The 24,242-nt window shown below is 38.7% G+C and overlaps 2 protein-coding genes across 4 annotated transcripts; one reads left to right on the top strand and one right to left on the bottom strand.

Moving 5' to 3' along the window:
* The first annotated feature begins 773 nt into the window (after nucleotides 1-773).
* Nucleotides 774-14,932, top strand: LOC113119568 (large proline-rich protein BAG6). Of its 2 annotated transcripts, none has more exons than XM_026289135.1 (24): nucleotides 774-903; nucleotides 1,413-1,503; nucleotides 1,713-1,830; nucleotides 3,168-3,397; nucleotides 3,506-3,577; nucleotides 3,757-3,879; nucleotides 4,004-4,158; nucleotides 5,708-5,837; nucleotides 5,923-6,126; nucleotides 6,211-6,439; nucleotides 7,316-7,620; nucleotides 7,977-8,055; nucleotides 8,195-8,454; nucleotides 8,538-8,820; nucleotides 8,979-9,148; nucleotides 9,706-9,759; nucleotides 9,844-9,946; nucleotides 10,261-10,385; nucleotides 10,475-10,609; nucleotides 10,697-10,765; nucleotides 11,751-11,945; nucleotides 12,099-12,206; nucleotides 12,306-12,452; nucleotides 14,164-14,932. In XM_026289135.1, the coding sequence occupies exons 2-24, from the start codon at nucleotides 1,426-1,428 to the stop codon at nucleotides 14,257-14,259; spliced, it is 3,468 nt and encodes a 1,155-aa protein (XP_026144920.1). In that variant the 5' UTR covers nucleotides 774-903; nucleotides 1,413-1,425; the 3' UTR covers nucleotides 14,260-14,932. The 2 variants fall into 2 exon arrangements, with proteins under 2 accessions (XP_026144920.1, XP_026144919.1); XM_026289134.1 differs by having other exon boundaries at nucleotides 8,138-8,454.
* A 960-nt stretch (nucleotides 14,933-15,892) lies between these two features.
* On the bottom strand, nucleotides 15,893-23,706 carry LOC113119566 (uncharacterized). 2 transcript variants are annotated; one of them, XM_026289132.1, is made up of 7 exons: nucleotides 23,526-23,706; nucleotides 22,527-22,777; nucleotides 20,702-21,376; nucleotides 20,036-20,124; nucleotides 19,179-19,379; nucleotides 19,029-19,098; nucleotides 15,893-17,246 (listed from the first exon to the last, which is right to left on the bottom strand). In XM_026289132.1, exons 2-7 carry the CDS (start codon nucleotides 22,623-22,625, stop codon nucleotides 17,076-17,078), a joined length of 1,305 nt encoding a protein of 434 aa, XP_026144917.1. In that variant the 5' UTR covers nucleotides 22,626-22,777; nucleotides 23,526-23,706; the 3' UTR covers nucleotides 15,893-17,075. The 2 variants fall into 2 exon arrangements, with proteins under 2 accessions (XP_026144917.1, XP_026144918.1); XM_026289133.1 differs by having other exon boundaries at nucleotides 22,527-22,772.
* Between the last annotated feature and the right edge of the window lie 536 nt (nucleotides 23,707-24,242).

Raw genomic sequence — 24,242 nt, 5'->3', positions numbered from 1 at the left:
ACGTCTTAACTCGGGTAGATTTTTTTTTTTCAGCGCATACCAGTAGAGCCACACATAACTGTTACTGTTCAAGGCCATTACTATATTAGCAGCTAACAACAGTCAAAGCGATTCGGTTGTGCATTCTAGAACAAAGCTAACGTTACATTATGAATAGCAGCAGAGGATATCTGGGTTAGACATGTAAATGATTAAACACCTTACTTTTAAGAGACAATTTTTTTTACAGTCTATGATCTATACTAGATGTCAGACTAATTGTCTCATGAATATTAATCCTGCGTTCGCCCACTGTGATTTGCTGAAATTAAAACGATAGGTTAGCTTGAGCCAATAACATTACAACTTTTACGTTAGCCCCGCCCACCGGTGAAAAAAAACAGCTGGCAAGGCTTCTATTTTGTTTTCCCTTGAATTTTCTGCAAATGAATCTGCTTAAATGTAATTGATTTTCCTAAAAGCGCAGGGACAAATTAAAAAATATATATGTCTCCCCAGTTTTGACGGTTGAGAGAGAGTAGGCAGATGAAAATAAACACCAGCAATATCTCTCCTTTACTGGTGATAGACTCATTAATTCATGTTTAACGTTATATCCAATACATTTTGTTCGTTTTGTCAACGTTTAAGAATAAATAATAAACCAAATAATAAATCAATACATTTAAATGGCAACAAACCAGGTCGATAATAGACGAACAAACAAATATATACACTTTCGGATTTAGATTTGTAGTTTTATTTTGAAATCGCAGTTTAGTTGCAGAACGTGACATCACTTCCTGCCAAAGCAACGTCTGGGATTAGCTAGCTGCTCAGCTAGCATGTCCCTATAGCTGTTGTGTAGGATAAAATTATAATTAAACACTTAAATCGCCGAACTGCCACAATTGTCTCTTAAAAGTAAGGTGTTTAATCTTTTACATTTCTAACCCAGATATACTCTGCTGCTATTCATAATGTAACGTTAGCTTTTTTCTAGAATGCACAACCGAGTCGCTTTGACTGTTAGCTGCTTATATAGTAATGGTCTTGAACAGTAAAAGTTGTGTGGCTCTACTGGTCATATATAGATCAGGCGTCGCTATTTTGTTTATACACGGTATTAAAATATGGCTTGTGTTTATTTTACGGTTGTTATGATGTCCGTTATCAGTACTGTTACCATAGACTGTATCAAACCCCAGCGTTACTATGGAGACAAAACGAGACGCTCGTGTTATAATGACAGAAGCAGCACTGCAACTATATTATGTTTCATAATACGCGGTAAAACTAGACTATTTTATTAAAATAAGGTCTGATTTATTTTTGCTGCCAGTGTAGATGATATAACTCATAGAGGTTAATTGCTAATACTAGTCCTTGTAATAATTTTTGGAAGCTTTCTAAATCTTCTCGCCTTTTTAAAGAAACTCTGGAGTCATGGAGGAACCAGGAGCCGTAGAGGTGACCGTGAAGACTCTGGACTCCCAGAGCAGGACGTTCACCGTCAGGGGAGAGGTGTGTGTCTGTGTGCTCTGTCATGATATTATCAGTCACATCATGTGAGGAATTTGTTTGTGCTTTGATTATTTTGTATGTAGCTAGCTAATTCAACAAAGTATAAACCAGACCACTATAACAAAAGGCTGTTAAATGTACTTTAAAATTGATAAACCAATTAAGTTTGTCTGTGTAATCTGATTGCCACCTCTTTTACTTTCACTCAGTGGACCGTGAAGCAGTTTAAAGAGCACATCGCTTCTGCTGTTGAGATCCCGGTGGACAAGCAGAGGTTGATCTACCAGGGTAAAGTGCTGCAGGATGAGAGGACACTCACAGATTACAGTGAGACACTTCTTTGTTTATGTTTTTTGGCACTGGGGGACTGTTAACTGTTTCTATATTACTCTGCATGTCAGTTTTTGGTGCATTCCAGCCAGGAGGTGGTGACGAGGGACTGTTTTTCTTAGTGAGTCATTGAAACGTTCACTCAACCGTTTTGTTCAAAACACAAATTCATTCAGGAACTGAACGAGTGGCTGTTGGTGAATTCGGAACAGCATGCTACTCTTTCTATGTTTGACCATATGTTTCTAAAGCCCCTTTCACACTGCGATTCAGGCAAATACACGGTGTCCTGGCAATTGTTCCCGGGTCGCTTGATTTTGCACTTTCACACTGCCAGTGATTACCCGGAATATGTGCGTGCGTTTCACACACAACCCGCAAAGGTCCCGTAATGACACAAGACATCAGGGCGTGACGTGTAATGTACGATTCGAAAAAGCTAGGCACTTTATACTTTCACTGAAGCTAGCAAATGATCTCAGTGTCAGTGTGGAAAGTGAGGAACTAACTGATCTCTGTTTCATTACAGTTTGCATATATCTGTTTCTTCTCAAACGTTGATCTGCCTTCAAAACACCTGGTAAAAGAGTCGCGCGATAACGTGCGTCATCTTGTTCACACAAAGCTCGTTCCGAGACTGAACCCGGCAATGTTACTAAGTCCCCGCCCCGGGACCAATCCCGGAATCAATCCCGGGATGTATTTGCTTTCACACAGAAGGTGACCCGGCAATGTTCCAGCAATTTTCCGGGTCCAACATGCAGTGTGAATAGTAAAAGCTGTATGCGGTTCTTAATTCAGAATGTCTAAATAAGTCATTGATTTATTAATTAGAATGCTGATTGATTCATGAATTAAAATTTGTAAATATTTTCATTGGCAAAAGTAAGACAAAGTATAATCCATGATTACTTGTACTTTAATCAGGATAAGGGCTGTCACTAACAATTATTTTGGTAATAGAGTAATTTTAAAACCACTTAAAATGAATGTATAATAACAATTAGGCAATAATAATTAATTCAAATAAAGTATCAAAAGCAAGTAATCTTAAAATTTTATTGAACAAAACTGTTAAAATACATAAGGTATTGCAAACAACAGTGCTAATGTTAGCGTAGGTTTATAAATGGTTACAGATCTTCATGCACCAAGAGCTTGTAACACTCCAAAGCGAAAGGAAAAATTTAAATCGCATCATATGAACAGTCTTTTTTGAGATCTGTCATAACTGTAGTCAAAAGTTTTTTGTTTTTTTGTTTGTTATTAATGATAAAAACATCTTCTTTTTTTTTCTTTTCAAACTTCTTTTCAAAACATGCTTTTTTTTTCAGATGTTGATGGGAAGGTCATTCATCTCGTGGAGCGAGCACCTCCCCAGAGCAGTCAGTCTGGGGGTGGAGGATGTGGAGTTTCAGGCTCCTCAGGTACAACGGATGGGGGATCCACCTCCTCTCAGTCCTCCACTTTTCCAGGAACTCCACATGACCGTAATGCCAACAACTATGTAATGCTGGGCACTTTTAACCTGCCTGTGAACATCATGGACCAACAGCAAATACAGGTTGCAGTGCTTTCCTAATGTGAAGAGACGGCTTAACCTCAGATGGCCATTGTAATTCATATGTTAAAGGTCTTGTTATTAAAGGAAATGTGCATTTCACCTCTCTAGATGTCAGTGCAGCAGATGCTGGCTGGTGTTGGAGAAATGGGGCGTAATGTCAGAGTGAGCACCAGCACAGGAGTGAGTCATCCTTGCGTCCTCTAACTTCACCAACCATACTTGCATAATTATGAACATTATAAGCAGTGTACTGAATGTTTGAATTAGAAGCACTTATGCTTTGTCTGGTCACAGTCTGTTGTTTAAAATGAAAGGTTATCTCTGGACACATCTACAGTAATTTATTTCCTCTCTCACAGAGCAGTGGCTCTGTGGATGTCGATATCAACGTGGAGCAATCAGTGCAGAGTGAGCCCAGGATGAGGCTCCAGCTGGCTGAAAGCCTCCTGCGAGAGACACAGACTCTAATCCACAGACTTGAGGTGCAGAACAAATATTTACATCCAACAAATAAAAATATCTTTCTGGATTTCTTATTTATATATCAAATGTCATTTGGCTTGATGCATTTTTCCAGGTAAAAGTAACTTTAACTTTTTGTTTCAGGGTCAGTCAAGTGAACCATCATCTCAGCAAGAGAACCCACATCCTCAGCCATCATCATCATCATTCTCAGCAGAACCAATGGACAGCTCCCCACCTCCAGCCTCCTCCTCATCCTCAGCTTCACAGACAGATGGAGCAACTCACTCTGGACCCAAGTAAGAGAAAATATTAGGATCTAAGACAAATAATATTGCCCATGATGTGGAAAAAGCTTTTAACAATCTAGGTAAAAAGCACGCACCAGGCTCTTAGAAATGTATTTCTGGTATTCATGTTGATTTTATATGCTTTATAGAAAATTGTCTACAATCTGCAAGGATATTTAGATTTAATAGCTCTAAAAATGTCATTTGGTGTAACCATTAAAGGGATAGTTCACACAAAAATGAAAAAAAATTACTCTTAAAGCTGCAGTAGGTAACTTTTGTAAAAATATATTTTTTACATATTTGTTAAACCTGTCATTATGTCCTGACAGTAGAATATGAGACAGATAATATGTGAAAAAATCAGGCTCCTCTGGCTCCTCCCAGTGGTCCTATTGCCATTTGCAGAAATTCATCCGCTCCCGGTAAGAAACAACCAATCAGAGCTGCGGTCCGTAACTTTGTTTGTGTTCAAAATGTAGAAAAATGTATATAATAAGGGAGTACATCATGAATCCATTTTCCAAATCGTGTTTTTAGCCTGTCCTGAATCACTACGGTGCACCTATAATAAGTGTTTATATTCGGACTATTTTAGATTGCTTCGGGGGTACCGCGGTGGAGTAACCCAGTACCTTTGTGATTCTTCATAGACATAAACAGAGAGAAGTAGTTCCGGCTACGATGTTCTTCCGCAAGACGCAAGCAGTTCTGTTTATTAACCGCTAGAGCGTCAAAAGTTCCCTACCGCAGCTTTAATTTACTCACACTCCATCCATTCTGGATGCACAATAAGTTATTTTATTTTTTCCCTAGTAGAACAATAAAAAATATTTTTATAGACGATATATTATGTCTTATGAAGTGAAATACCCGGACTGTGCTAGAAACTGAACCTTTCTTACATAATTACCTGAATTACCTGAACTACATTAAGAGCAAATTAACCATCCCTCTAAGTAAAAAGTCTATGTATTTTCCTTAAACCTTGAATACACGATACAAACTTCAATATTTTTCAAGATAAGTAATTAAAAATTTTTATATCATGATTATTCGTAATATTATTTTGGGGGAGACATTGATGTTTTATAACCTGAATCTTGCCTTGCCATAAAAATATAAAATCATGTTATATGCACTACCGTACAAGTTTGATGTAAGTTTTCATATTTTCGAATGTCTCTTATGATCATTAAGGCTTCATTTAGTTGATAAAAAGTACAGTAAAACGCTAATATTGTGGAATATTATTAAATTTTAATATACTTTTTAAAATATAATTTTAATACAAGTTTTACTGCTCAGGAAGTATTATTAAGTGTTGAAAACAGTTCAATATTGTATGTGGAAACCAAAATAAAAAAAAAAATCTGGATTCTTTGACGAATCTAAATTTTTTATACAAAAGTTTATAATGTCACTTTTGATATGTGTCCTTGCTAAAAAAAAAAAAACCTAATTGTCCCTGACCGTTGAACGGTAGTTTATCGTCATGTCTTTGGCCCATTAATTTTTTTTACATGTACAAGTCTAACTTCTTTCCATGTCTCAACAGTCACCCCAGCCCTTTGGAGTTGGTGGAGGTTTTGTCAGAGGTGCGAAGGGTGGAGGAGCGCCTCCGTCCATTCATGGAGAGAACACATTCCATCCTTGGGGCGGCCAGTTCTGCTGACTACAATAACAATGTATGCCCTAGATAGTTTAATGTTACATAATTGTCATACGTGCTGTAAGGCTTGTTCATTTTCTGAAAATGTATTTCTTGGACAGACTCAAGAACGAGAGGAGGATCAGCACACTCTCAATTTGATTGGAGAGTCACTCCATCTCCTTGGAAACACATTGGTGGCTCTGAGTGACCTCCGATGCAATTTATCATCTCAGCCACCCCGCCACTTACATGTGGTGCGGCCCATGTCACACTACACCTCCCCTGTTGTGCTGCAGAGTGGACCGCCCCATATTCCCATTCCAGTGAGCTAACCAACTACACATACAAAACTACTTTCATACTATTAGTATCAAACAGTCAGCCTCAAAATATATGTCATCTTCTAGATGAACCTGGGCTCCACTGTGACCATGATGGCAAACAGCAGACAGACAAGCGAGGGTCAGGCCCAAACCTCACAGTCCAGCAACCAATCAGAGCCTCAGGGTCAGGCACCTCCTCCTCCACCGAATGGAGTCAGTCAACAGATGGGTCACGGTCAGGGGTCTCCAAGAGTGATCAGAATCACTCACCAGACCATGGAGCCAGTGGTCATGATGCAGATGAACCTGGATGGTATGTCACCAATCTACCCAATCAGAAGCCCAGTGTTCTTAGCACTGTGATTTAGCCATGCTGCCCATTCCTGGTCTGCTGCACTTCACAATATTCCAAACACTTCTTCATCAAGATATGATTTTACAATTTAAAATAGTTGCTTTCAAAAAAGTAAACTGCCGACCACTGATTCAGACAGTGGAGCACAGGGCCAAAGGCAACAGAACCCCAGTGCTGCTGGAGAGACCGGTTAGTTTCCACCTGTCTCTAAAGCCAGTAAATCAGCCGTGCACACAGTAATGTGATAGTGTCTTAAAGAGAAAAATGTACTCAAAAAATACGCCCTCTTTACATGCACTCATGTGGTTCAAAACCAGTTTGACTTACTGTTTTACACTGAACACAAAACAATAAATGTTTTCCAGGTAACAAATTCACCATATACGTTATAGTCTTAAACGTGGGTTACCCATGGGCAGGGCTTAAAGTTCTCCGGCCCCATGCCGGATCTCCAGCGTGCAGTGTTTGGCTGCGGAAAAACAATAATCCTACCTAAAAAAATATTTTAACCGCAAATTAGCAAAAAAATACAGAGATATGAATTTTTGCCCATATTGCCCAGCCCTATACAGAAGTGTACTGGAGTTTTTTTTTTTTTCTTTCTTTTTTTTTTTTAATAGCATTAACAAAAAAATTGCAAAAATTAACTAAACAGTTATAGTAAACAATAAAAAAAAAATTGTAAATATATATATTTTTTGATATCGTTTTTATTTTAGTTAATGGTCATTGTAATACCTCAAATTAAAATTAATTTTAATTACCAAAAAGTTACATTTTACAGCAGTATTAGTAGTCAGCTTTCACTGACTTCTGTGCATCTGTTGTCTGAAGGCACCACAGCACCCATCCATGTACCAGGACTACCACCAGAGTTCATGCAGGCCATCATGCATCAGATCTCCCAGCAGGCTGTCGCCATGGCAACCGCAGCCTCTGCCGGACCCCAGGGGCAGCAGCAGGGCACTGCAGGCACAGGTGCCCAGAGTACAGACAGCCAGGCTCCTCCGCCACCTCAGGCCAGGGTGGTCATCACACGGCCCACATTATCTCCACGCATCCCCCAACCTATGAGCACCAGAGGGACCACCATCAACCTGCGGGCAGTGCCCCCCTCAGCAGGGCAACAGACTAACCAAGTATGAAGTTTTACGATAAAATATTGTGTTTTGGAGAGGCATAAAACCAAAGTCCCTTTCAAGGAAAGTTGGTGGCTATGTTTGCAACACCTCTCTAAAATCCTGAAATCTCAAAAACTGCTTGCCACATTCAAGATTTGTATTTGACAAATACACAGTTATATAGAGAATATAATTCATATTTAAATTACATATTTCAAATCAGTAACAAAAGCTGACATGAACTGTCCCCGTTAGTGTTGTTTCTTATGCTCAAATGTTGTTTAAAAAAGCTTATATTTCATTGATGTGATGGTTTTACCATTTACCATATCTAATCTCTTTGCATAAAACTAAATTTTTGTTCTTCGATCAAGGGCAACCCTATGACGTCCTCTCCTCTCACACAGATGGTCAGTGGTTTGGTAGGGCAGCTTTTGATGCCATTGCACACAGGTGAGTGGTCTTTACCTATTCGGTTCCTGTTCAAGATCCAACATTACACAGCTTATAAACCTTCCATGTTTTCCATCATCAGGCGCCCAGACGTCCACTACCTCATCGTCCCATTCCTTCTCTTTCTCTACCTCCACAGCTACCCCTTCCTCCTCCTCTATCTCCTCCTCCATCGCTCCTCCATCCTCAGCCAACACATCCGGTCAGACGTCCACCCACACCACCAGTACGGCGTCCGTGGGTCAGTCCCATGAGGGCGGCCCAGGAGATAACCTAGCTCAGCTGCTGGGCTCACTTTTGGGAGGTGCTGGTGGAGGGGTGTCCGGGGCTCCTCCCTCCATTACAGTGACTGTTCCAGGTGTCCCTGCATTTATCCAGGGCCTGTCTGAGTTCATTCAGGTTGGTGCCTTTCAAAAGCAAATGGGGTTTTGTAGTCTGATTTTACCAAATGTGTTCATTTCAACGTCCTGTTTTCTTTGCAGTCAGGCCAGCCTGTGTTTTCTCCACCAAACCAGCAGCCTCCACCCTCACAAGCCACGCCCTCTGCCCCTTCAGGAGCCGCCCACACTACCGCCCCTCAGCCTCCCGGTGGAGGCGGAGAGACCCTCAGCCCCGAGCTTTTCACAGGCATCGTGCAAGGCGTCCTGTCCACAATGATGGGCTCTCTGGGTGCTGGTCAAGGCAATACTGAGAGCATCGCCCAGTTTATTCAGAGACTTTCCCAGACCACCAACCTCTTCACTCCTGGAACTGGAGATGCAGTGGGTCAGTTTCTGAGTTTCATTGGCTCACCTCAAAGTTGCATTTGATGTACTTGTTAGGGATGCACAATAAAGATCGACTGATATATAATACACATCAGCCGATATTTATCGTGGATCCCTAGTACTTGTACTGACTCGCTGTCTGTGTTTGTTTGGCAGGGTTCTTTGGAGATCTGCTGTCTCTGGTGTGTCAGAGTTTCTCAATGGTAGACATGGTTTTGCTGCTACATGGTAATCCTCAGCCTCTGAGCCGCATCCAGCCCCAGCTCACGGCCTTCTTCGTTGAGCACTATCTGCGAGGCCGAGAGCCCACCGATGCCAACATAGCTGTGAGTCTGAGCTCACACTGCTTTCATACATGAGTTTCATCCTCAATTGACATACTCAGTAATTTGGTCCAATTATGAAATTATCGTTGACTATACATATTACACACTAGTGTTCATTTTGTCAGGCATTTTTAATGTAGTCTTGGTCCTGTGTCAAATGTACTTTTTAGTTATCATATTTATCAACCTTGGTCTGTTTTTATTTAGTGAAGTTTTATTCAACTAAATGTCTGAGCATTTTAGTCCAGTTTTAGTCAATTAAATCTTAGTCACACTTTCATCATGGTTAAACTGATTAAAAATCAGAAAGACCATAGCCAGAGATATTGTCAAAAACATCAGTTATTGGCAACATTATGCGTATTGCGTTGGGCTAACTCAGACTTATCATAGCACTTTTGTTTAATTGCTCTTTTGTTGATTTGATTGCTTCTTTTGTCCTCATTTGTAAGTCGCTTTGTATAAAAGCAACAGATAAATGACTAAATGTTAAGGTAAATACTGTCACTGTACTAGTGTTTGCTCATGATACTAATGGAATGGTTTTTGTTGTTTAGAGTGCTGCTGAGGATCTGATCAATGGACTAGAGGAGTACATTGCAGAGAGTTTTGTGAGTCTTGTTTGCACCTGATTTATCCTGTACCATCTGTTCATCATAGCCGCTAACTAAGTCTCTGTGCTGTATCTGTTTCAGTCCACTGTGACTGTTCGCGAGGGAGTGGACATCATCCAAACCAACATGTCCTTCCTGAGACAACAGTTTACTCGCATTGCTACGCACATTCTGCGCTGTACAGGTGACCACCATACTGTCCACGCAAACACAGAGCCAAAAACTGCTCTGACCCCAGTATTTCAATTACACATCTTTATTCCTTATTTGGGGCATTTTTATATTAATAAATTCAATCAAGAATTCAAAAGAGATGATACAAAGGGCAAATGGGAACTGTTTTGTGGAATGGAAACATTAACTTTTTTTTTTAAATAATAATAAAAGATCTATTTTCTATTGACTTTTTCAGTGTCATTTTATTAGTATTAATTTTTAGTATATTATCATTTGTAATATTTTTGTTAACATTTGCTCTGTTTTCTTGTGTCTTTCCAGATAACACATTTGGCCAGCGCTTGCTGTATATGTGCACCCAGGGTCTATTTGAGTGTTTGGCTCTCAATCTCTACTGCTTAAGAGGAGAGCAAAGAGCTTTAACCACGGTCATCAACCACCGAATTGTAAGATTCATTGACTCATCCTCATGAAGGTTGCTTGGTGATGCACTGAATGCATGTTTTGACACGTTCATGTTTTCCTCCTCACTCAGAGGAGGATGTCAGCTGAAGTGAACCCCAGTCTGGTGAACTGGTTGACCAGTATGATGTCTATGAGGCTGCATGTGATTTTAGAGCACAATCCAGTCACTGAAGAGCAGATCCAGCATTATGTCATCAATGCGCAGGTATTCACTCTCTCTTCAGGATTCACTCCCAAACTGAACCACAGAATACAGAAATGAATATGCTTCTATTATTCTTTTCACGTACAGAGCGGGTCGTCTCAAAGAACAGAGTCAGATGCACATGCAAGCCAGCAGTCCGATAACACGAGTGTTGAGGTGCGTTTTAACTGAACGATATTGAGTCTAGTTTACTGGGGCATAGAAGAATGATTATTTCTAAATGAGCTGATAAAAACATATCAGCTTAAAACATATCAGCACATAAGTTTATTCACTACCATTCAGAAGTTTTAGATTGGTAAGACTTTTTTTAAAAAAATGTTTTTAAAAGACACTTGTATTTTGCTCACCATAACTGTATTTATCCAAAATACAGCAAAAAGCAGGAACATTGTGAAATATTATAACAATAAAAAATGATTTGATATATTTTAAAATGCAATTTATTCCTGTGTTGGCAAAGCTGAATTCTCAGCTTCATTACTCCAGTATTCAGTGTGAGGAAAAAAAAAAAATTATAATAGAAAATTCAAAAGAGCAGAACTTATTTAGAAAATATAATAATGTTTATTGACCTGCAAACCAGCATATTGGAATGAAAATTCCAACACAGTAATAAAGTGCATTTTAAAATGTATTCAAATAGAAAAATTATTTTAAATTGTAATTATTCACTATATATATATATATATATATATATATATATATATATATATATATATATATATATATATATATATATATATATGTGTATATGTATTTCGGATCATATAAATACAGCCTTGGTGAGCAGAAAAGCCTTTAAACAAAAAGCATAACTTATCTAAAACTTATGAATTTTCTGTTTTATTTAAAAAAATCATTGTTATTTTTACTTATTTTTTGTGCTTTTCTTTTGATCATTATTAATAATATATATATATTTTTTTTTAGTTCTGTTATTTTTTTTTGTAGTCTTCATATTTCTTATAATTGCTATTAAAGTTTCAAAAATATATTAGTCTAGTTAACAATAACACACACACATCATAAGCAACTGGCCTTTGTGTACATCCTATCCCTTAGGCCTTGAACACATCTGGATGTTTGTCTGCACTATAAACTGTATGTCATAAGAGTAATAAGTGATTTTATATTACAGATGGAAGAGGGTCTGTCCCCTGCTCCTGCCACCACTGCAGAGGAAGTCATGGCATCCTCAGGAGACACTGCTGATGGTGATGAGCCACCTGGCAGGCCATCATTAGAGGAGACTCGAGGCGCAGTAGCCATGGCACCTGTAGACAGGGAGGAGTCTGCTGGAGAGGCGGAGCCATGGGCAGCAACTGTTCCACCTGTGAGACTCCATTGTCTGTTGTGATTTAGTGGATATGCTAATTGTTTATTTTATTAACTTTTTCTAGTACACTGACAAAGTTGACAGCAAAAATAAACGAACAACTGATATTGTGTATAGTAATAATGTGTGTTTTTTTAATATGTTAATCAGGAGTGGGTACCCATCATAAGACATGACATGTTGACCCAGAGGAAGATGAAAGCGCAGCCGCCTCTGTCTGATGCGTATCTGCATGGGATGCCAGCTAAGAGGAGGAAGGTCTGTGTGTCATCTACATTCACTTAAAACTAGAACGCTGCCAAAGATCACCAATGCAAAATGAACCATTCAGCTAGAACTGCTTTCCTCCCTTCACAGACCACACAGGGGGAGGGTCCTCACCTCTCTCTCGCTGAGGCTGTTAGTCGAGCTGCCAGGACATCTGGTGTGCATCCAGTTACTGCCCCTGATAGCCTACAGGGGGAGCTAGAGGCACCAGAGCTGCAGGAAGCTTACACACAACAGGTAAGAAACTAAAATCACACCTGATCTGCCCTGAGACACCTGCGTGGACCAGTGTTATTCAGGAGGCTTAAATAGTCCTTATTTGCCCTCGGGCGAGTGCGAGCCAGTGCTTTAAACGAGCCGGGTGGGGCTAATAGCCTGGGATCCATTCTATATTTTCTAAAAATACGATCTGAGTAGCAGAGGGAGCTCCCGAAAAAAAAAACATTAAAACATTATTATATTTTTATGACATATACTGAGCTAAAGTTGTAAGATGAGACTTATCAAATATGTTACTAAATAAATACACAGTTGTGATAGAAAATGAGAAGATGACGTCTGATTTCTTCAAGTGGTCGTATCTACAATGTTTACTATGGTAAAGTTAATGGCTAGCATGGTAGTCTTTTGCATCGCGTATAAATATTTTTGCCTGACCTGCTCCGTGTGTAGATAGAGGAGATGCCAAGATCGATGTTTACAATCTCCAGACATGTTGAACGTGATTAGATGTAAAGCTGTGGCATGAAACGTTGCATGATCAGCAAAAGAATGATATCTTCCACAGTATTTTTGTCTCATTTTCCAGTACAAATATCCTTAAATCAAGACACCAGATGCAGAATGAACATGAACCTTTCTTGTTCTCTTTTTTTATGAGATACATTTTTTGCAATTTTCAGATTTATCAGGATAGGACTGATCAGAACTGACAGGAAATGAAGTGTGAGAGAGATAGGGACGAGATCGGGAAAGGTCCCTGAGCTCGGGACACCCATAGTGCACGTTGACCCATAGGGCTATTGGTCCTGACAAGTTAATTTATTCTTACAACAACAAAATATCAGAACAAATATCTCTTGGTAGGGTATGAAAACTTGTTTTGCATTTTTATTGAGTTCATAATTCTAAGCTCATAAGCAGATTTTATTTCAATATTTGGAGTTGAAAACAAGACAAAATTACTAAAGAACATCATCGCTTTTTGCAGCGTGATCAAACGGTACAGTAACGGGTATTTCTAACTATTTTATATTCTTTTTGAGCTAATATGACTTTGAAGTGTTGCTAATACAACTCATTTTGTTCTCCCTAGACATTTACATTTTGACATTGTTTTCCATTTAATCTATTCGGTGCTTTTGCCTTTATTTATATTTAATAATTATATTTAACTTTATTTTTATTTTATTTAAGTACTTAGCAACTAACTTATTTTAATTGCCATGACAGCATGTATCTCTCTATATATATTTTCATGGAATATTTATATTTTATAATATTTCAGCTTTATTTCAGTTAAATAAAACAACTTAAAGTTTTCCACACTGTTCCTGTGAGTTTCAAAGTTTTCCCAACGAATTTGAATATGTACACCAGGGGTGGCTAACTCTGACCCTAGAGAGTCTGCAGAGCACGGCTCCAACCCTCATTAAAACTCACCTGCCTGGAACTTTTTTTTTGTAACCCTACAGACCTTGATTAGCTTATTTAGATGTTTGATTAGGAAGAAGCAAAACTCTGCAGTACTGTGTCTCTCCAGGAATGACATTAGCCACCCCATATACACACACTCAGCTTAGGTACTTATCTCCACAATCCCACATTATTATTGCATAATCATAGCTACAAATTTAGACCACACCACACAGACCACACAGATTGTGATCTTGCTCTCTGAATTGCATTGGACTTTTTGAAACCTTTTGCATCCTTCATTGTCTTCCAGGTGAAGAGTGATATAAAGAAACGACTGAGTGATGATCCAGACTACAACCACCAGCGGTTTCCCAACACGCACAGGGCTTTTTCTGAGGACTCCTAACACATCAGCTCTGTTTACTCTGTCATGTCATCTGTCAAACATAGTCATGACCATGACGTCTCGAAGGATCGGCCAATAGTGTCTCGTGCATTGAGGGGTTCCAGCTGTTTTGAAATCGGCGAATGACACACATCTCAGATGTCTGCCATTGTCAAATGTGTGGATAGTGGCTTAATATGGAGCCGGTGAACTAGACCGGCCATGAAGGCAGGAGAAACTAAACTTTCTTTCCACTACGTGGCATCCATTTGTCGAAAACAGCATCTTATAATCTTAGTAGATCTGTAGACTCTGACAGGATTCATATATATGCCCCTGTCCATTGTAAATTAGCTGTACATTGTTGTAATAAGTTGTTTTAATAATGACAGTAATAGCAGGCACATAAACATGAAGAAAACCTAAATTTGTTCCAGCTTGACCTGCTCCGTGTGTAGATAGAGGAGATGCCAAGATCGATGTTTACAAGCTCCAGACATGTTGAACGTGATTAGATGTACAGAGCTGCACATTCATCACTGAGGACTGGAAGAGTTCGTCATAGTCATGCCATACAGCTGTTATTTGTATTTCTTGCATGCCAAAAACATCTTGTTTGGCTCCATCATCTTGTTCATGAATGTTGCTGTTACAAAATAAAAGGATAAAGTCTAGAATTACTTCTAGTTTTAAAGAAACGGCTGCCTCTGCCTCCATGTGTTTGGCCATTTACATTAAAGAAACTCCTTTGCTATGGTTTAGTTTTTAAAACAAACACAATGACTTCCATGTGGTTACAAATTGGTATCTCATTACTTTAAGATAGAAAACTGCGATACCCAGGAAATTAAATAATTTGGAGAATGAAAAATGTAGCATTAATTAATATTGTTTCTTCCATGTTTAAAAAAAAAAAAAATCTATGTTGGTTTTTGTTATCAAGAACTATAAACCTGCATTTGTCCTAAGTGCTAGCTGAACAATGATTTAATTTATGATCAATTTCCAACCCTGCTACCCATATTTTACTGATATTATTTCATCTATATTCAGCTCAAACTTTGGTGAAATGGCTGAATTGTAAAAAATAAAACTAGTATAAAATAAATAGAACATTTTAATAAATATTTAAAAAATAATCATTTAAAAGTTTATGGTCAGTAAGATTATTTTTATGTTTTTGTCTCAAATGCTTACCAAGGCTCCATTAATTGATCAAAATTACATTTAAAACTCTATAAACATATAAAATGTTATTAACATCTTAAATAACTATTTTCTATTTTTTAAAAAAAATTCAAAATGTTATTTATTCCTGTGATGCAACGCTGCCATTACACCAGTTTTCAGTCTTACGATTTTTAGAAATATTTCTAATATGCAGCTTTGCATTTTTTGTATTATCAATGTTGAAAACAGTTGTGCTAATTAATGTGGAAACCATGGTACATTTTTTAAATATAAAGTTCAAAGAAACAGGATATGTGAAAAAAAAAGAAAAAAAAAATTATTAAGCCTTTATTATAACTGTTGATCAAAATAATGCATCTTTGCTGTTATAAAAAAAAAAAATATATATATATATATATATTTTGGAGACTATTCAAATACCTATATGAAAGTGGATAAATCAGAAGAACAGGGACCAAAAATATCAATGTCATTATGCATTTATTTGTCACACGACATGTTCAACACAGGTTTTTGGGTAATTAGCACAGAAATGATCACCAGAACAATTACTGAGCCATGTTTTATATGGATCTGCTTTTACAGGTTCTGACCTTTCAGCTTTGAAATGCAGACAGTGGAGTGATAGTGTTTCATGCTTTTACTGTCCATTTAAAAGCGCAAGCACTTGACACAGATGTGTTCTGACTACTTTGTGACACAGGAAGTCCATTAAAGTGTTCGGCCTATGTCTTCACCACAGGAAGCTGGAGCAGTTGTTCATATGGGTGGAGAGCATGTGCTATCACACTAAATTCACTGAGCTAAAATGACCCATTAAACTGCAGAAAAATAGCCCACGCTTTGCTCTGCAGATGAAAATATACTTCTGAATATACTTCAATGGGAAAGAATATGAAAGCTTGTGTCTTTCAAATAAGAGTGCTTAATTTACATGGACGGCGTGGCAAGACCAGTGCAGATTTGGCAATATAATTATGCAGGGAGCCATATTGGCTGATAACTTCTATGTGACTTGCACATTGAAAGCAATTCAAGCATGGAAAGTAAGGGCAAACAAGAACAAGTCCAGACAGAAAACTAAACTCTCCATGCTCAAAGGCAGTCTCTGACATCACTTTCCCTTAAAGATCACTCAAAAAGGCTGCAACCCTGCACTGCTACTAAATGAAACCGCTGGTTTTCACGTACCATTAAACCAATGCAACTGATGAGAACTCCAATTAATATAGAAATACAAAATTTAAGCTGATCAATATTTAAATATCATGACCAGTTCCTCTGCTGATTCAAATCTGTGAATGTGAGCTGAACCGTCTTCACCTTTTATCTGGCATGTGCTTTAAAAGCCAGTTTTACAGCTGAACTGCCTAAATGTATTTACACAGATAGAATTGAATGTACCTGTACGGTACTGGGTCATCAAAACCTGCCTGTTAACAGCTGTGTTAGTTAACTTCCTAGGCCTCATGTAATAGATAGTCTCTGAAACCAGTTTGGTGATATTCGAACAATGGAAATTAAAGACCGCACAAAGAAGTTTGTTTCAAGTGAGAACAGATTTCCGATTTCCCCCCAAAAAACTAGTTTTCATTATCTCATTCACTCAACCTACACAATACAGTGCTGCATCTTTTTCAGTCTTTTTAATGGCTCTGGTCCTGCTCTGCGGCCCAGGCTCGGGTCTGTCGGAGGGAGGACAGCAGGAGTGGGAGCAGGTTGAGAGCGGGCCGGTGCTCCTGAATGCCCAGCGCCACCAGAGCCCCGGCCAGCACTGAGGTCACTTTGGGCAGCAAGGGAGGACGAGCCTCCATAACCTACCAACAGAGACAAAACACTACGATTAAACCAGAGATGACACGGTAACATCTTGTTTTTGAATCAGAGGGTCTCAGGAGATATCCAAGGGGGCTGCAGGATGGCTTAAATGGACAGTTCACCAAAAAATGTACATTCTGTCATTTACTAACTCTCAGTTGTTGTTTTTTTTTTTTTCTTGGAACATAGAAGATATTCTGAAGAATGTTGGTAAACAAAGTTTCTGATATTATTGAATTTTTGTCCATATTATGGAAGTAAATGGGACCAAATCAACACTGAATTTTATGTTGGTCTTCCAAGTCAAAATGGTTGATAAATGCCACAATTAATTGACAAGCGTTAAAGTTATGATACTTGTTAACCCGACTTTAAATAAAGGGGGGTACTTCAAGTTTAGGGAACTTCCACTCACAATAATTTAAACAAATCATTTCAAATAATAAGAATGCACTGCAAAAAAAAATCCTTATTTGTCCGTTTAATTGAAAGAGCTGGACATTTTCCAACATTATCCATATTTATCTTCAGTGTCGGGGAGTAACTAGTTACATAAAAAGCAATTACGTAATTTAACTACAAAATAAATTTCACTGTAATCAGTTACAGTTACTCCGAAAAAATGTGTAATTAAATTACAGCTACTAATGAAAATGTTAACGATTACGAAGAGGGTTACATCTGAATATTTTCACACACACACATACACAGATTTAATTGATTTCTTTCCCAAATTGCACTGACTACTCTAAAATATAAGACACCAATGTTTCAGGAGGTTAGGACATGTTCATTCAATAACGGTTTTATTTGCTATTTTTTATTTGAGTTTATGTATATGCTTAATTTTTTTAAGATTGACTGTTTGATGCTTGTGTTTCCTGTCACAGCGATGCAAAAATCTGATTTCAAAAACAGTATCACAGCTATTAAACTATTTCTTGTTAGGGTGAATCTGTAAATAACCTCAGAATGATCTCAAAGTAAAACAGGTGCTAAAGTCGGATTTTGTAGGCTGTGCCTTAAAAATAAATGACAATCTTAATTCAAACGATGAAAGAATCTGGAAGTCTGACAGTAATCAGTGTTGAGTAAATATTTGAAAATTGTGACTGCTTTAAAACATTCATTAGAAATTTAGAAAAAAAAATCAAACGGTTACATTAAAGTAATTAAAATAATTATACAACTGATTAGATTTAAAATATTTTAAAATGGGGTGATTTGTAAGCTGTAACCTATTAGATTTCCAAAGTAACCTTCCCAACACTGTTTATCTGTCAGGAATATAATCTAAAGCTTGCTATCTTAATGCGACATTAGTTTTAACAGATTATCTGTTACAAAATCTATTTTTAGTCCTCTAGATGTGTGCTGTTCCCCCTGATTATTTTCTTTATCTTTGTATTTCACTATATTAATATGAAAAGACAACAGATACTGTGCAGATGTGGTCTACTACTATTATCTCCAAATCCTCACTCACATATCATTCTGGGTTTTTCCACACAGCTTTAAAACAAAACTGCCCCCCCCCCCCTTTTTTTTTTTTTTTTTTACGTCTAATCCCCTTTGTTTTACTCATAAATCTGGAAAATTCAGCTTTTTCTGCTCAAAATGAGGGAAATCACTCTGATATATCCATCAGTGTTCCAGTTAAGGAGGGAAAAGTTTCTATTAATAAAAATAAAATAAAAACATGCGGACACCGAACTTATAAACAGGAATGTAATATGACTCTGAAAAAAAAAAAAAAAGATTTAGTTGCAAGCAAACCTCACCTTTTCGACTTTATGCCGGTGTATCCGTCCATCAGAGCCAACATAGAAGGTGGAGAATGCATCATATGTTCTGAACAGAAAAAAATAATTAAGAATACACAAAGACGAGCACAGAGCAAGGTTTTGATGACCGGTCACAGCATGTCTCACCTGTAGAGGTGGCTCTTGTCTTTCTTGTAGAAGAAGATCAGAACGGAGTGGAAGGGCAGGCCTTTGACTCTCCAGCGAGCTTTGATGGAGCCGTCTTCTGGATGCTTGGTCAGCTTCAGCACTTCCAGCTGAGCCTCCGCATAGTAACACAGACACATCAATCGCCAAAGCGTCAGAGTCAGCTGGTACGCTACACGACCCCTTTAAAGATAGAAGAACAGGCTTTATAGCAGTCAGCCATGCAGTTTCAAATATACCGGTATTTTGGTAAAAAGCCAAAACCATCGTTTTGAAACATGAGGGTCACTACTTGTCACTGTGGAATTAGAAAAGCCACCAATCATTTGTTTTCCTCTAAACATACTAAGATCTAAAACATTTTGCTTGCCAATTTTTTTTTGCATTTGAAAACATTTTGCTTGGTAAAACTTTGCAAGCAAAATGTTTTGCAACAAAAGAAAAAGTTTTGAGATGCAACAAACATTGTTTATTTTGCCTGAAAACCTTTAATGTCTTTGAAAAAAAAAAACAAAGAAAAGAAAAAGATTGCAATCAAAAAGAAAGAAGAAAATTCAAAAAGAAAAGACAAAACGTAGCAATCAAAACATCTTGAGATAACAAAACTTGATAGTTTTGCTTGCAAAAACCTCAGCCAAAATTAAAATATTATTTTATTATTAGTTTTTTTTATTGTGTTGTTGACCTGTCTATCAGCTGTAAAGACAATTTGTTATCATTTTCTGAGTTTACCACACCCTTTTACTGGCAATGTGTGACCAGCGGAGTTTGAACAACAACAGTCTTAACCTACTTTGAGGCCTAAAAACCAGTATAACACGCACCTAGAAACCCTTTACCTTGTTTTGGTGTTCAGAAGACCATTTATGAACTCAACATCTTCAGAGTATATACTGTAGTCATGATTTTTCACAAAGAAACTGGGAAGCTGAAACACAATGCAGAACCTTAACAATGAAGCAAGATTACATTGCGATAACAGTAATCAAAAATACAATCTGACAACAAATCTATCATAAATGTAACGTATTTTTCGGACTATAAGTCTCACCCAAGTATAAGTTGCATCAGTCCAAAAATACGTCATAACGAGGAAAAAAAACATATAAGTCACGCTGGACTATAGGTCGCATTTATTTAGAACCAAGAACCAAGAGAAAACATTACCGTCTACAGCCGCGAGAGGGCGCTCTATGCTGCTCAGTGTAGACTACAGGAGCACTGAGCAGCATCTCTGGCAGCATTAGAGCGCCCTCTGGCGGCTGGAGATGGTAATGTTTTCTCTTGGTTCATTTCTCTCGGTTCATGTCAAATTAATTTTGATAAATAAGTCGCACCTGACTATAAGTCGCAGGACCAGCCAAACTATGAAAAAAATGTGAATTATAGTCCGGAAAGTACAGTAATATTTTTAGCTGGAGGCTGTAGGACTTCTTTTCCCACAGCCTCCATATTAAGCATTTTTTCTCCCATTCACTTTTCTACGAGTGGTCCATCCATCTTACCTCCACCCTCAGCTTTTCATGCATCAGGGCCAGTTTCTCCTCATCCTCCACGTCTCTCTGGCTGGAGCTCTTGTCCACTCTCTCAGTCTCAGCATGGCTATAATGTGTGACACTGAGGGCCGGACAGAAGCTCTGCTCGTCCTGTCCCTTTACTGCTTTATCCACAATCTCCGAAACAGACTCCATCCCGGGGCAGTGAAAGCAAAAGAAGCGAGATCCCAAAGTAAAAGGTGCAGGACATCCCTCTGTCTCAAACAGACTCCTGAAGGAGCCTCTCTCCATCAGCTGGTTTTCCTCAGTCCCTAACTTTCCGGTAATGCTAATATCATCCTCTCTGCTTCCATCAACAGTGGTTAAAGGAAAAAGCAAGTCAAAGGGTCTGTTGGCTCCCAAAGCAAGGAGCTCACTTAGTTTGGCCGGCCCGAGAAAGGGCACTTCCACCACAATGTGCTGCTCATCGGTCTCTCCAGGTTTGAGCAGGACAGGCAAACTGATGGCCTCCTCCCATTCCTCCTCCTCTAGGCTGGCCGCTGGGTTCGGCTGGCACGCGTGGTGGAAGGGATGGGACAGGGATGGCTGTTTAATGGACAGGTAATGCAGACTGTTCGGAGGAGCCAAGGCCCATGATGCACTGCTCAGGGTCCTACAGTTGTCATTCAAGTGAAATTCGGTTGTCTGCAAATCAGACAGAATCTGATTAGATATTAGACAAGTCTAATTGGTCAAAGCTTTTGATTTTGATTCATCGAAGAAAAAAAATGTACACTAGTGGATTTATTTACACTTTGAAAATATTTGGGTGTACAGATGTGAATGGGATAGGTTACCTAAAAATGAAAATTACCCCGTGATTTACTCACCCTTATGCCATCCTAGGTGTATATGACTTTCTTACTTAAGAAGAAAATAATCAGTTATATTAAAAAATATCCAAGCTTTATAATGGCAATAAATGGTGGTAGATTTTTCAAGTCCAATAAAGTGCGTCCATTCATCATAAAAAGTGCTCCACATGACCCCAGGGGGTGAATAAAAGCCTCCTGAAGTGAATCGATGCATTTGTGTACGAAAAATATTTATATTTAAAAATGTACAAGCCGTAATCTCCAGCTTTTGCTGAGTGTCATACACGTGTTCATGAGTCATCGTGTGGATGACATGGGCATTTTTATGATGGATTGATGCGCTTGTTAGGGCTTCAAAATCACGGCCCCCATTCACTGCCATCATAAAGCCTGAAGAGCCAGGACATTTTTTATAGTACTCCGAAGCCCCTTTCACACTGCACGTCGGACCCAGAAAATAGCTGGAAAATTGCCGGGTCACCTTCTGTGTGAAAGCAAACACGTCCCGGGATTGATCCTGGGCCTGATCCCTGGTCGGGGGAGCAGAGGTCACTTAGTTCCTCACTTCCCGCACTGATGCCGAGATCGTTCGCCCGCTTCAGTGAAAGTTAACGTGCCTAACATTTTCGACTCGTTCATTACGTCACGCCCTGATGTCTTGTGTCATTACAGGACCTTTGTGGGCTGTGTGTGAACGTACGCACATATTCCGGGTAATCACTGGCAGTGTGAAAGTGCAAAATCTAGTGACCCGGGAATCAATTTCCAGGACACTTTACCCCTGTATTTTATGGAATCGCAGTGTGAAAGAGGCTCGATTGTATTCGTCTGAAAGAAGAAAGTCATATACTCAAAGAATGGCTTGAGGGTGAGTAAATCATGGGCTAATTTTAATTTTTAGGTGAACTAACCCTTTAACCCTTATTTTCAAAATTATCTTTAAATACATTTTTCATGGTAAAAAGTGTCACAATGTGTACCTGGCATAAATTCCAGCACTGTTTCATCATCTGTTGCCTGCCGCCATGGTTCCTGACACACCCCACCCAAAGAGAGACACCCCCTCTACAGACAGCCATTCAAGTCAGGGTGCCGAGGTGACCTCGAAGGAGTCTCAGTAAGAGGACATCATCAAGCTGCTCAAAGAGGACGAAGCATGAACTCTCCCATCCACCGATGCCTCTGATTTATCACTCATCAGCAAAGAAACGTCTGTCCTTCAAAACCTAACCTGGGCCAGAAAAATAAAACTAAAAACATTTAAATCAATCTGTGATGAATAGAAGGTTCAAAAGAACAGCTTTTATTTGAAACATAGATCGTTTGTAATATTATAAATGTCTTTATTGTCATCATCCTTGCTGATAGTGATAGGAGTGTGCAACACATTTAGATGTCTGAGCAGACAGGTCACTAAAGAGTGTGTGGCAGCAACAAACGTGAGGCAGAAAAGGGGCAAAAACTGAACAAGACAGTGTCTCAAAACCTAGTGAATTACCAATATAAATAGCATTTTGGTACCTATGATGCATTTCTGGATGCACAAAAACTTTGAACAAGACCTTAATTCTTGTAATAAAAAAGAACGGGTTTTAGTGTTTAATAAATTGCTCAATCATCCGTTTGAATTTAAAAAATCCTCGTACCCATGTTTTAGAGCAGACAAGTATTGTATAGTAGTAGGGCAGTATTTACAGTGATCAGACACATGCACGTCACGCTTTGGTCACACTTTACAAATCAACATCACTTTCACTCTGAGCTGAAAAAAACTAACAAATACTACCAATTCTCTCCGAAACAAAGTAACGTTACACGATTAAAAAAAGATAGGGCTTCTACTGAAAGCGATTGGGAACCATAGGTGTCCTGTGTGATTAGGCAGGACAAATAAGTTAATAGTTTGTTAATTTTTCATATCTATACATGCAGTCAGTTGTTGGCTGTCCCGCTTGTGAGCCTGAAACGCATAACGTTACCCGTCCTCCGTGAGTCTGATGAAATGCTGTGGAGCGTCAGATGCGAGAGGGGATCCAAATCTGACTGACGCTAATTTCTGTGTGATTTAGAAAGAATGTGAATCCGTTGTCAACGTTACAGAAATGTCACTCTCCTTATGTCCTTGCCCAGTGGTAGTCTGCTCTGCGCCACTGCGCATGCGTCCGCCGCCTTCTAGAAGCGGCATCTGTCCGCTACAGCGGCATCTAGCGGCGAACACGACCTACTGCAAGACGCTCTCGCCCCTGGAGAGACATGAGGGCCTTCTCTTTACAAAATAAAAGTCTTAAACGCACGGTCTACAGCAGGGTTCCTCAAATCTTGCCCTGGAGGGCCAATGCGCTGCAGAGTTTGGCTCCAAACCTGGTCAAACTCATCTACCTGTGATTTTCAGATGATCCTGAAGACACTGATCAGCATGCTCAGGTGTGTTTGATTCGGGATAACGCTAAACTCTGCAGGAAATTGGATCTCGTAAGCCAGATTTGATCTACATTATCATGAAAGAGCCATGGATAGGGCTCAAATGTAATGTAATTTAAATTAATTGAATTCAATTTAATTACTCATATTTATTTATTAATATATTTATTATATACTTAATATATTTAGTATTTATCTAACACACACTTAGTCTACACTTCAAATTTGCTAATAATTTACCTGTACATACAAAACTATCTATTGGAATATACCTG

The sequence above is a fragment of the Carassius auratus genome, chromosome 19, assembly GCF_003368295.1.
Source record: "Carassius auratus strain Wakin chromosome 19, ASM336829v1, whole genome shotgun sequence".
NCBI classification, from domain to species: Eukaryota; Metazoa; Chordata; class Actinopteri; order Cypriniformes; family Cyprinidae; genus Carassius; species Carassius auratus.
Note: the sequence above shows the minus strand (reverse complement) of the source record. Positions and strands in the feature narration are given on the sequence as shown.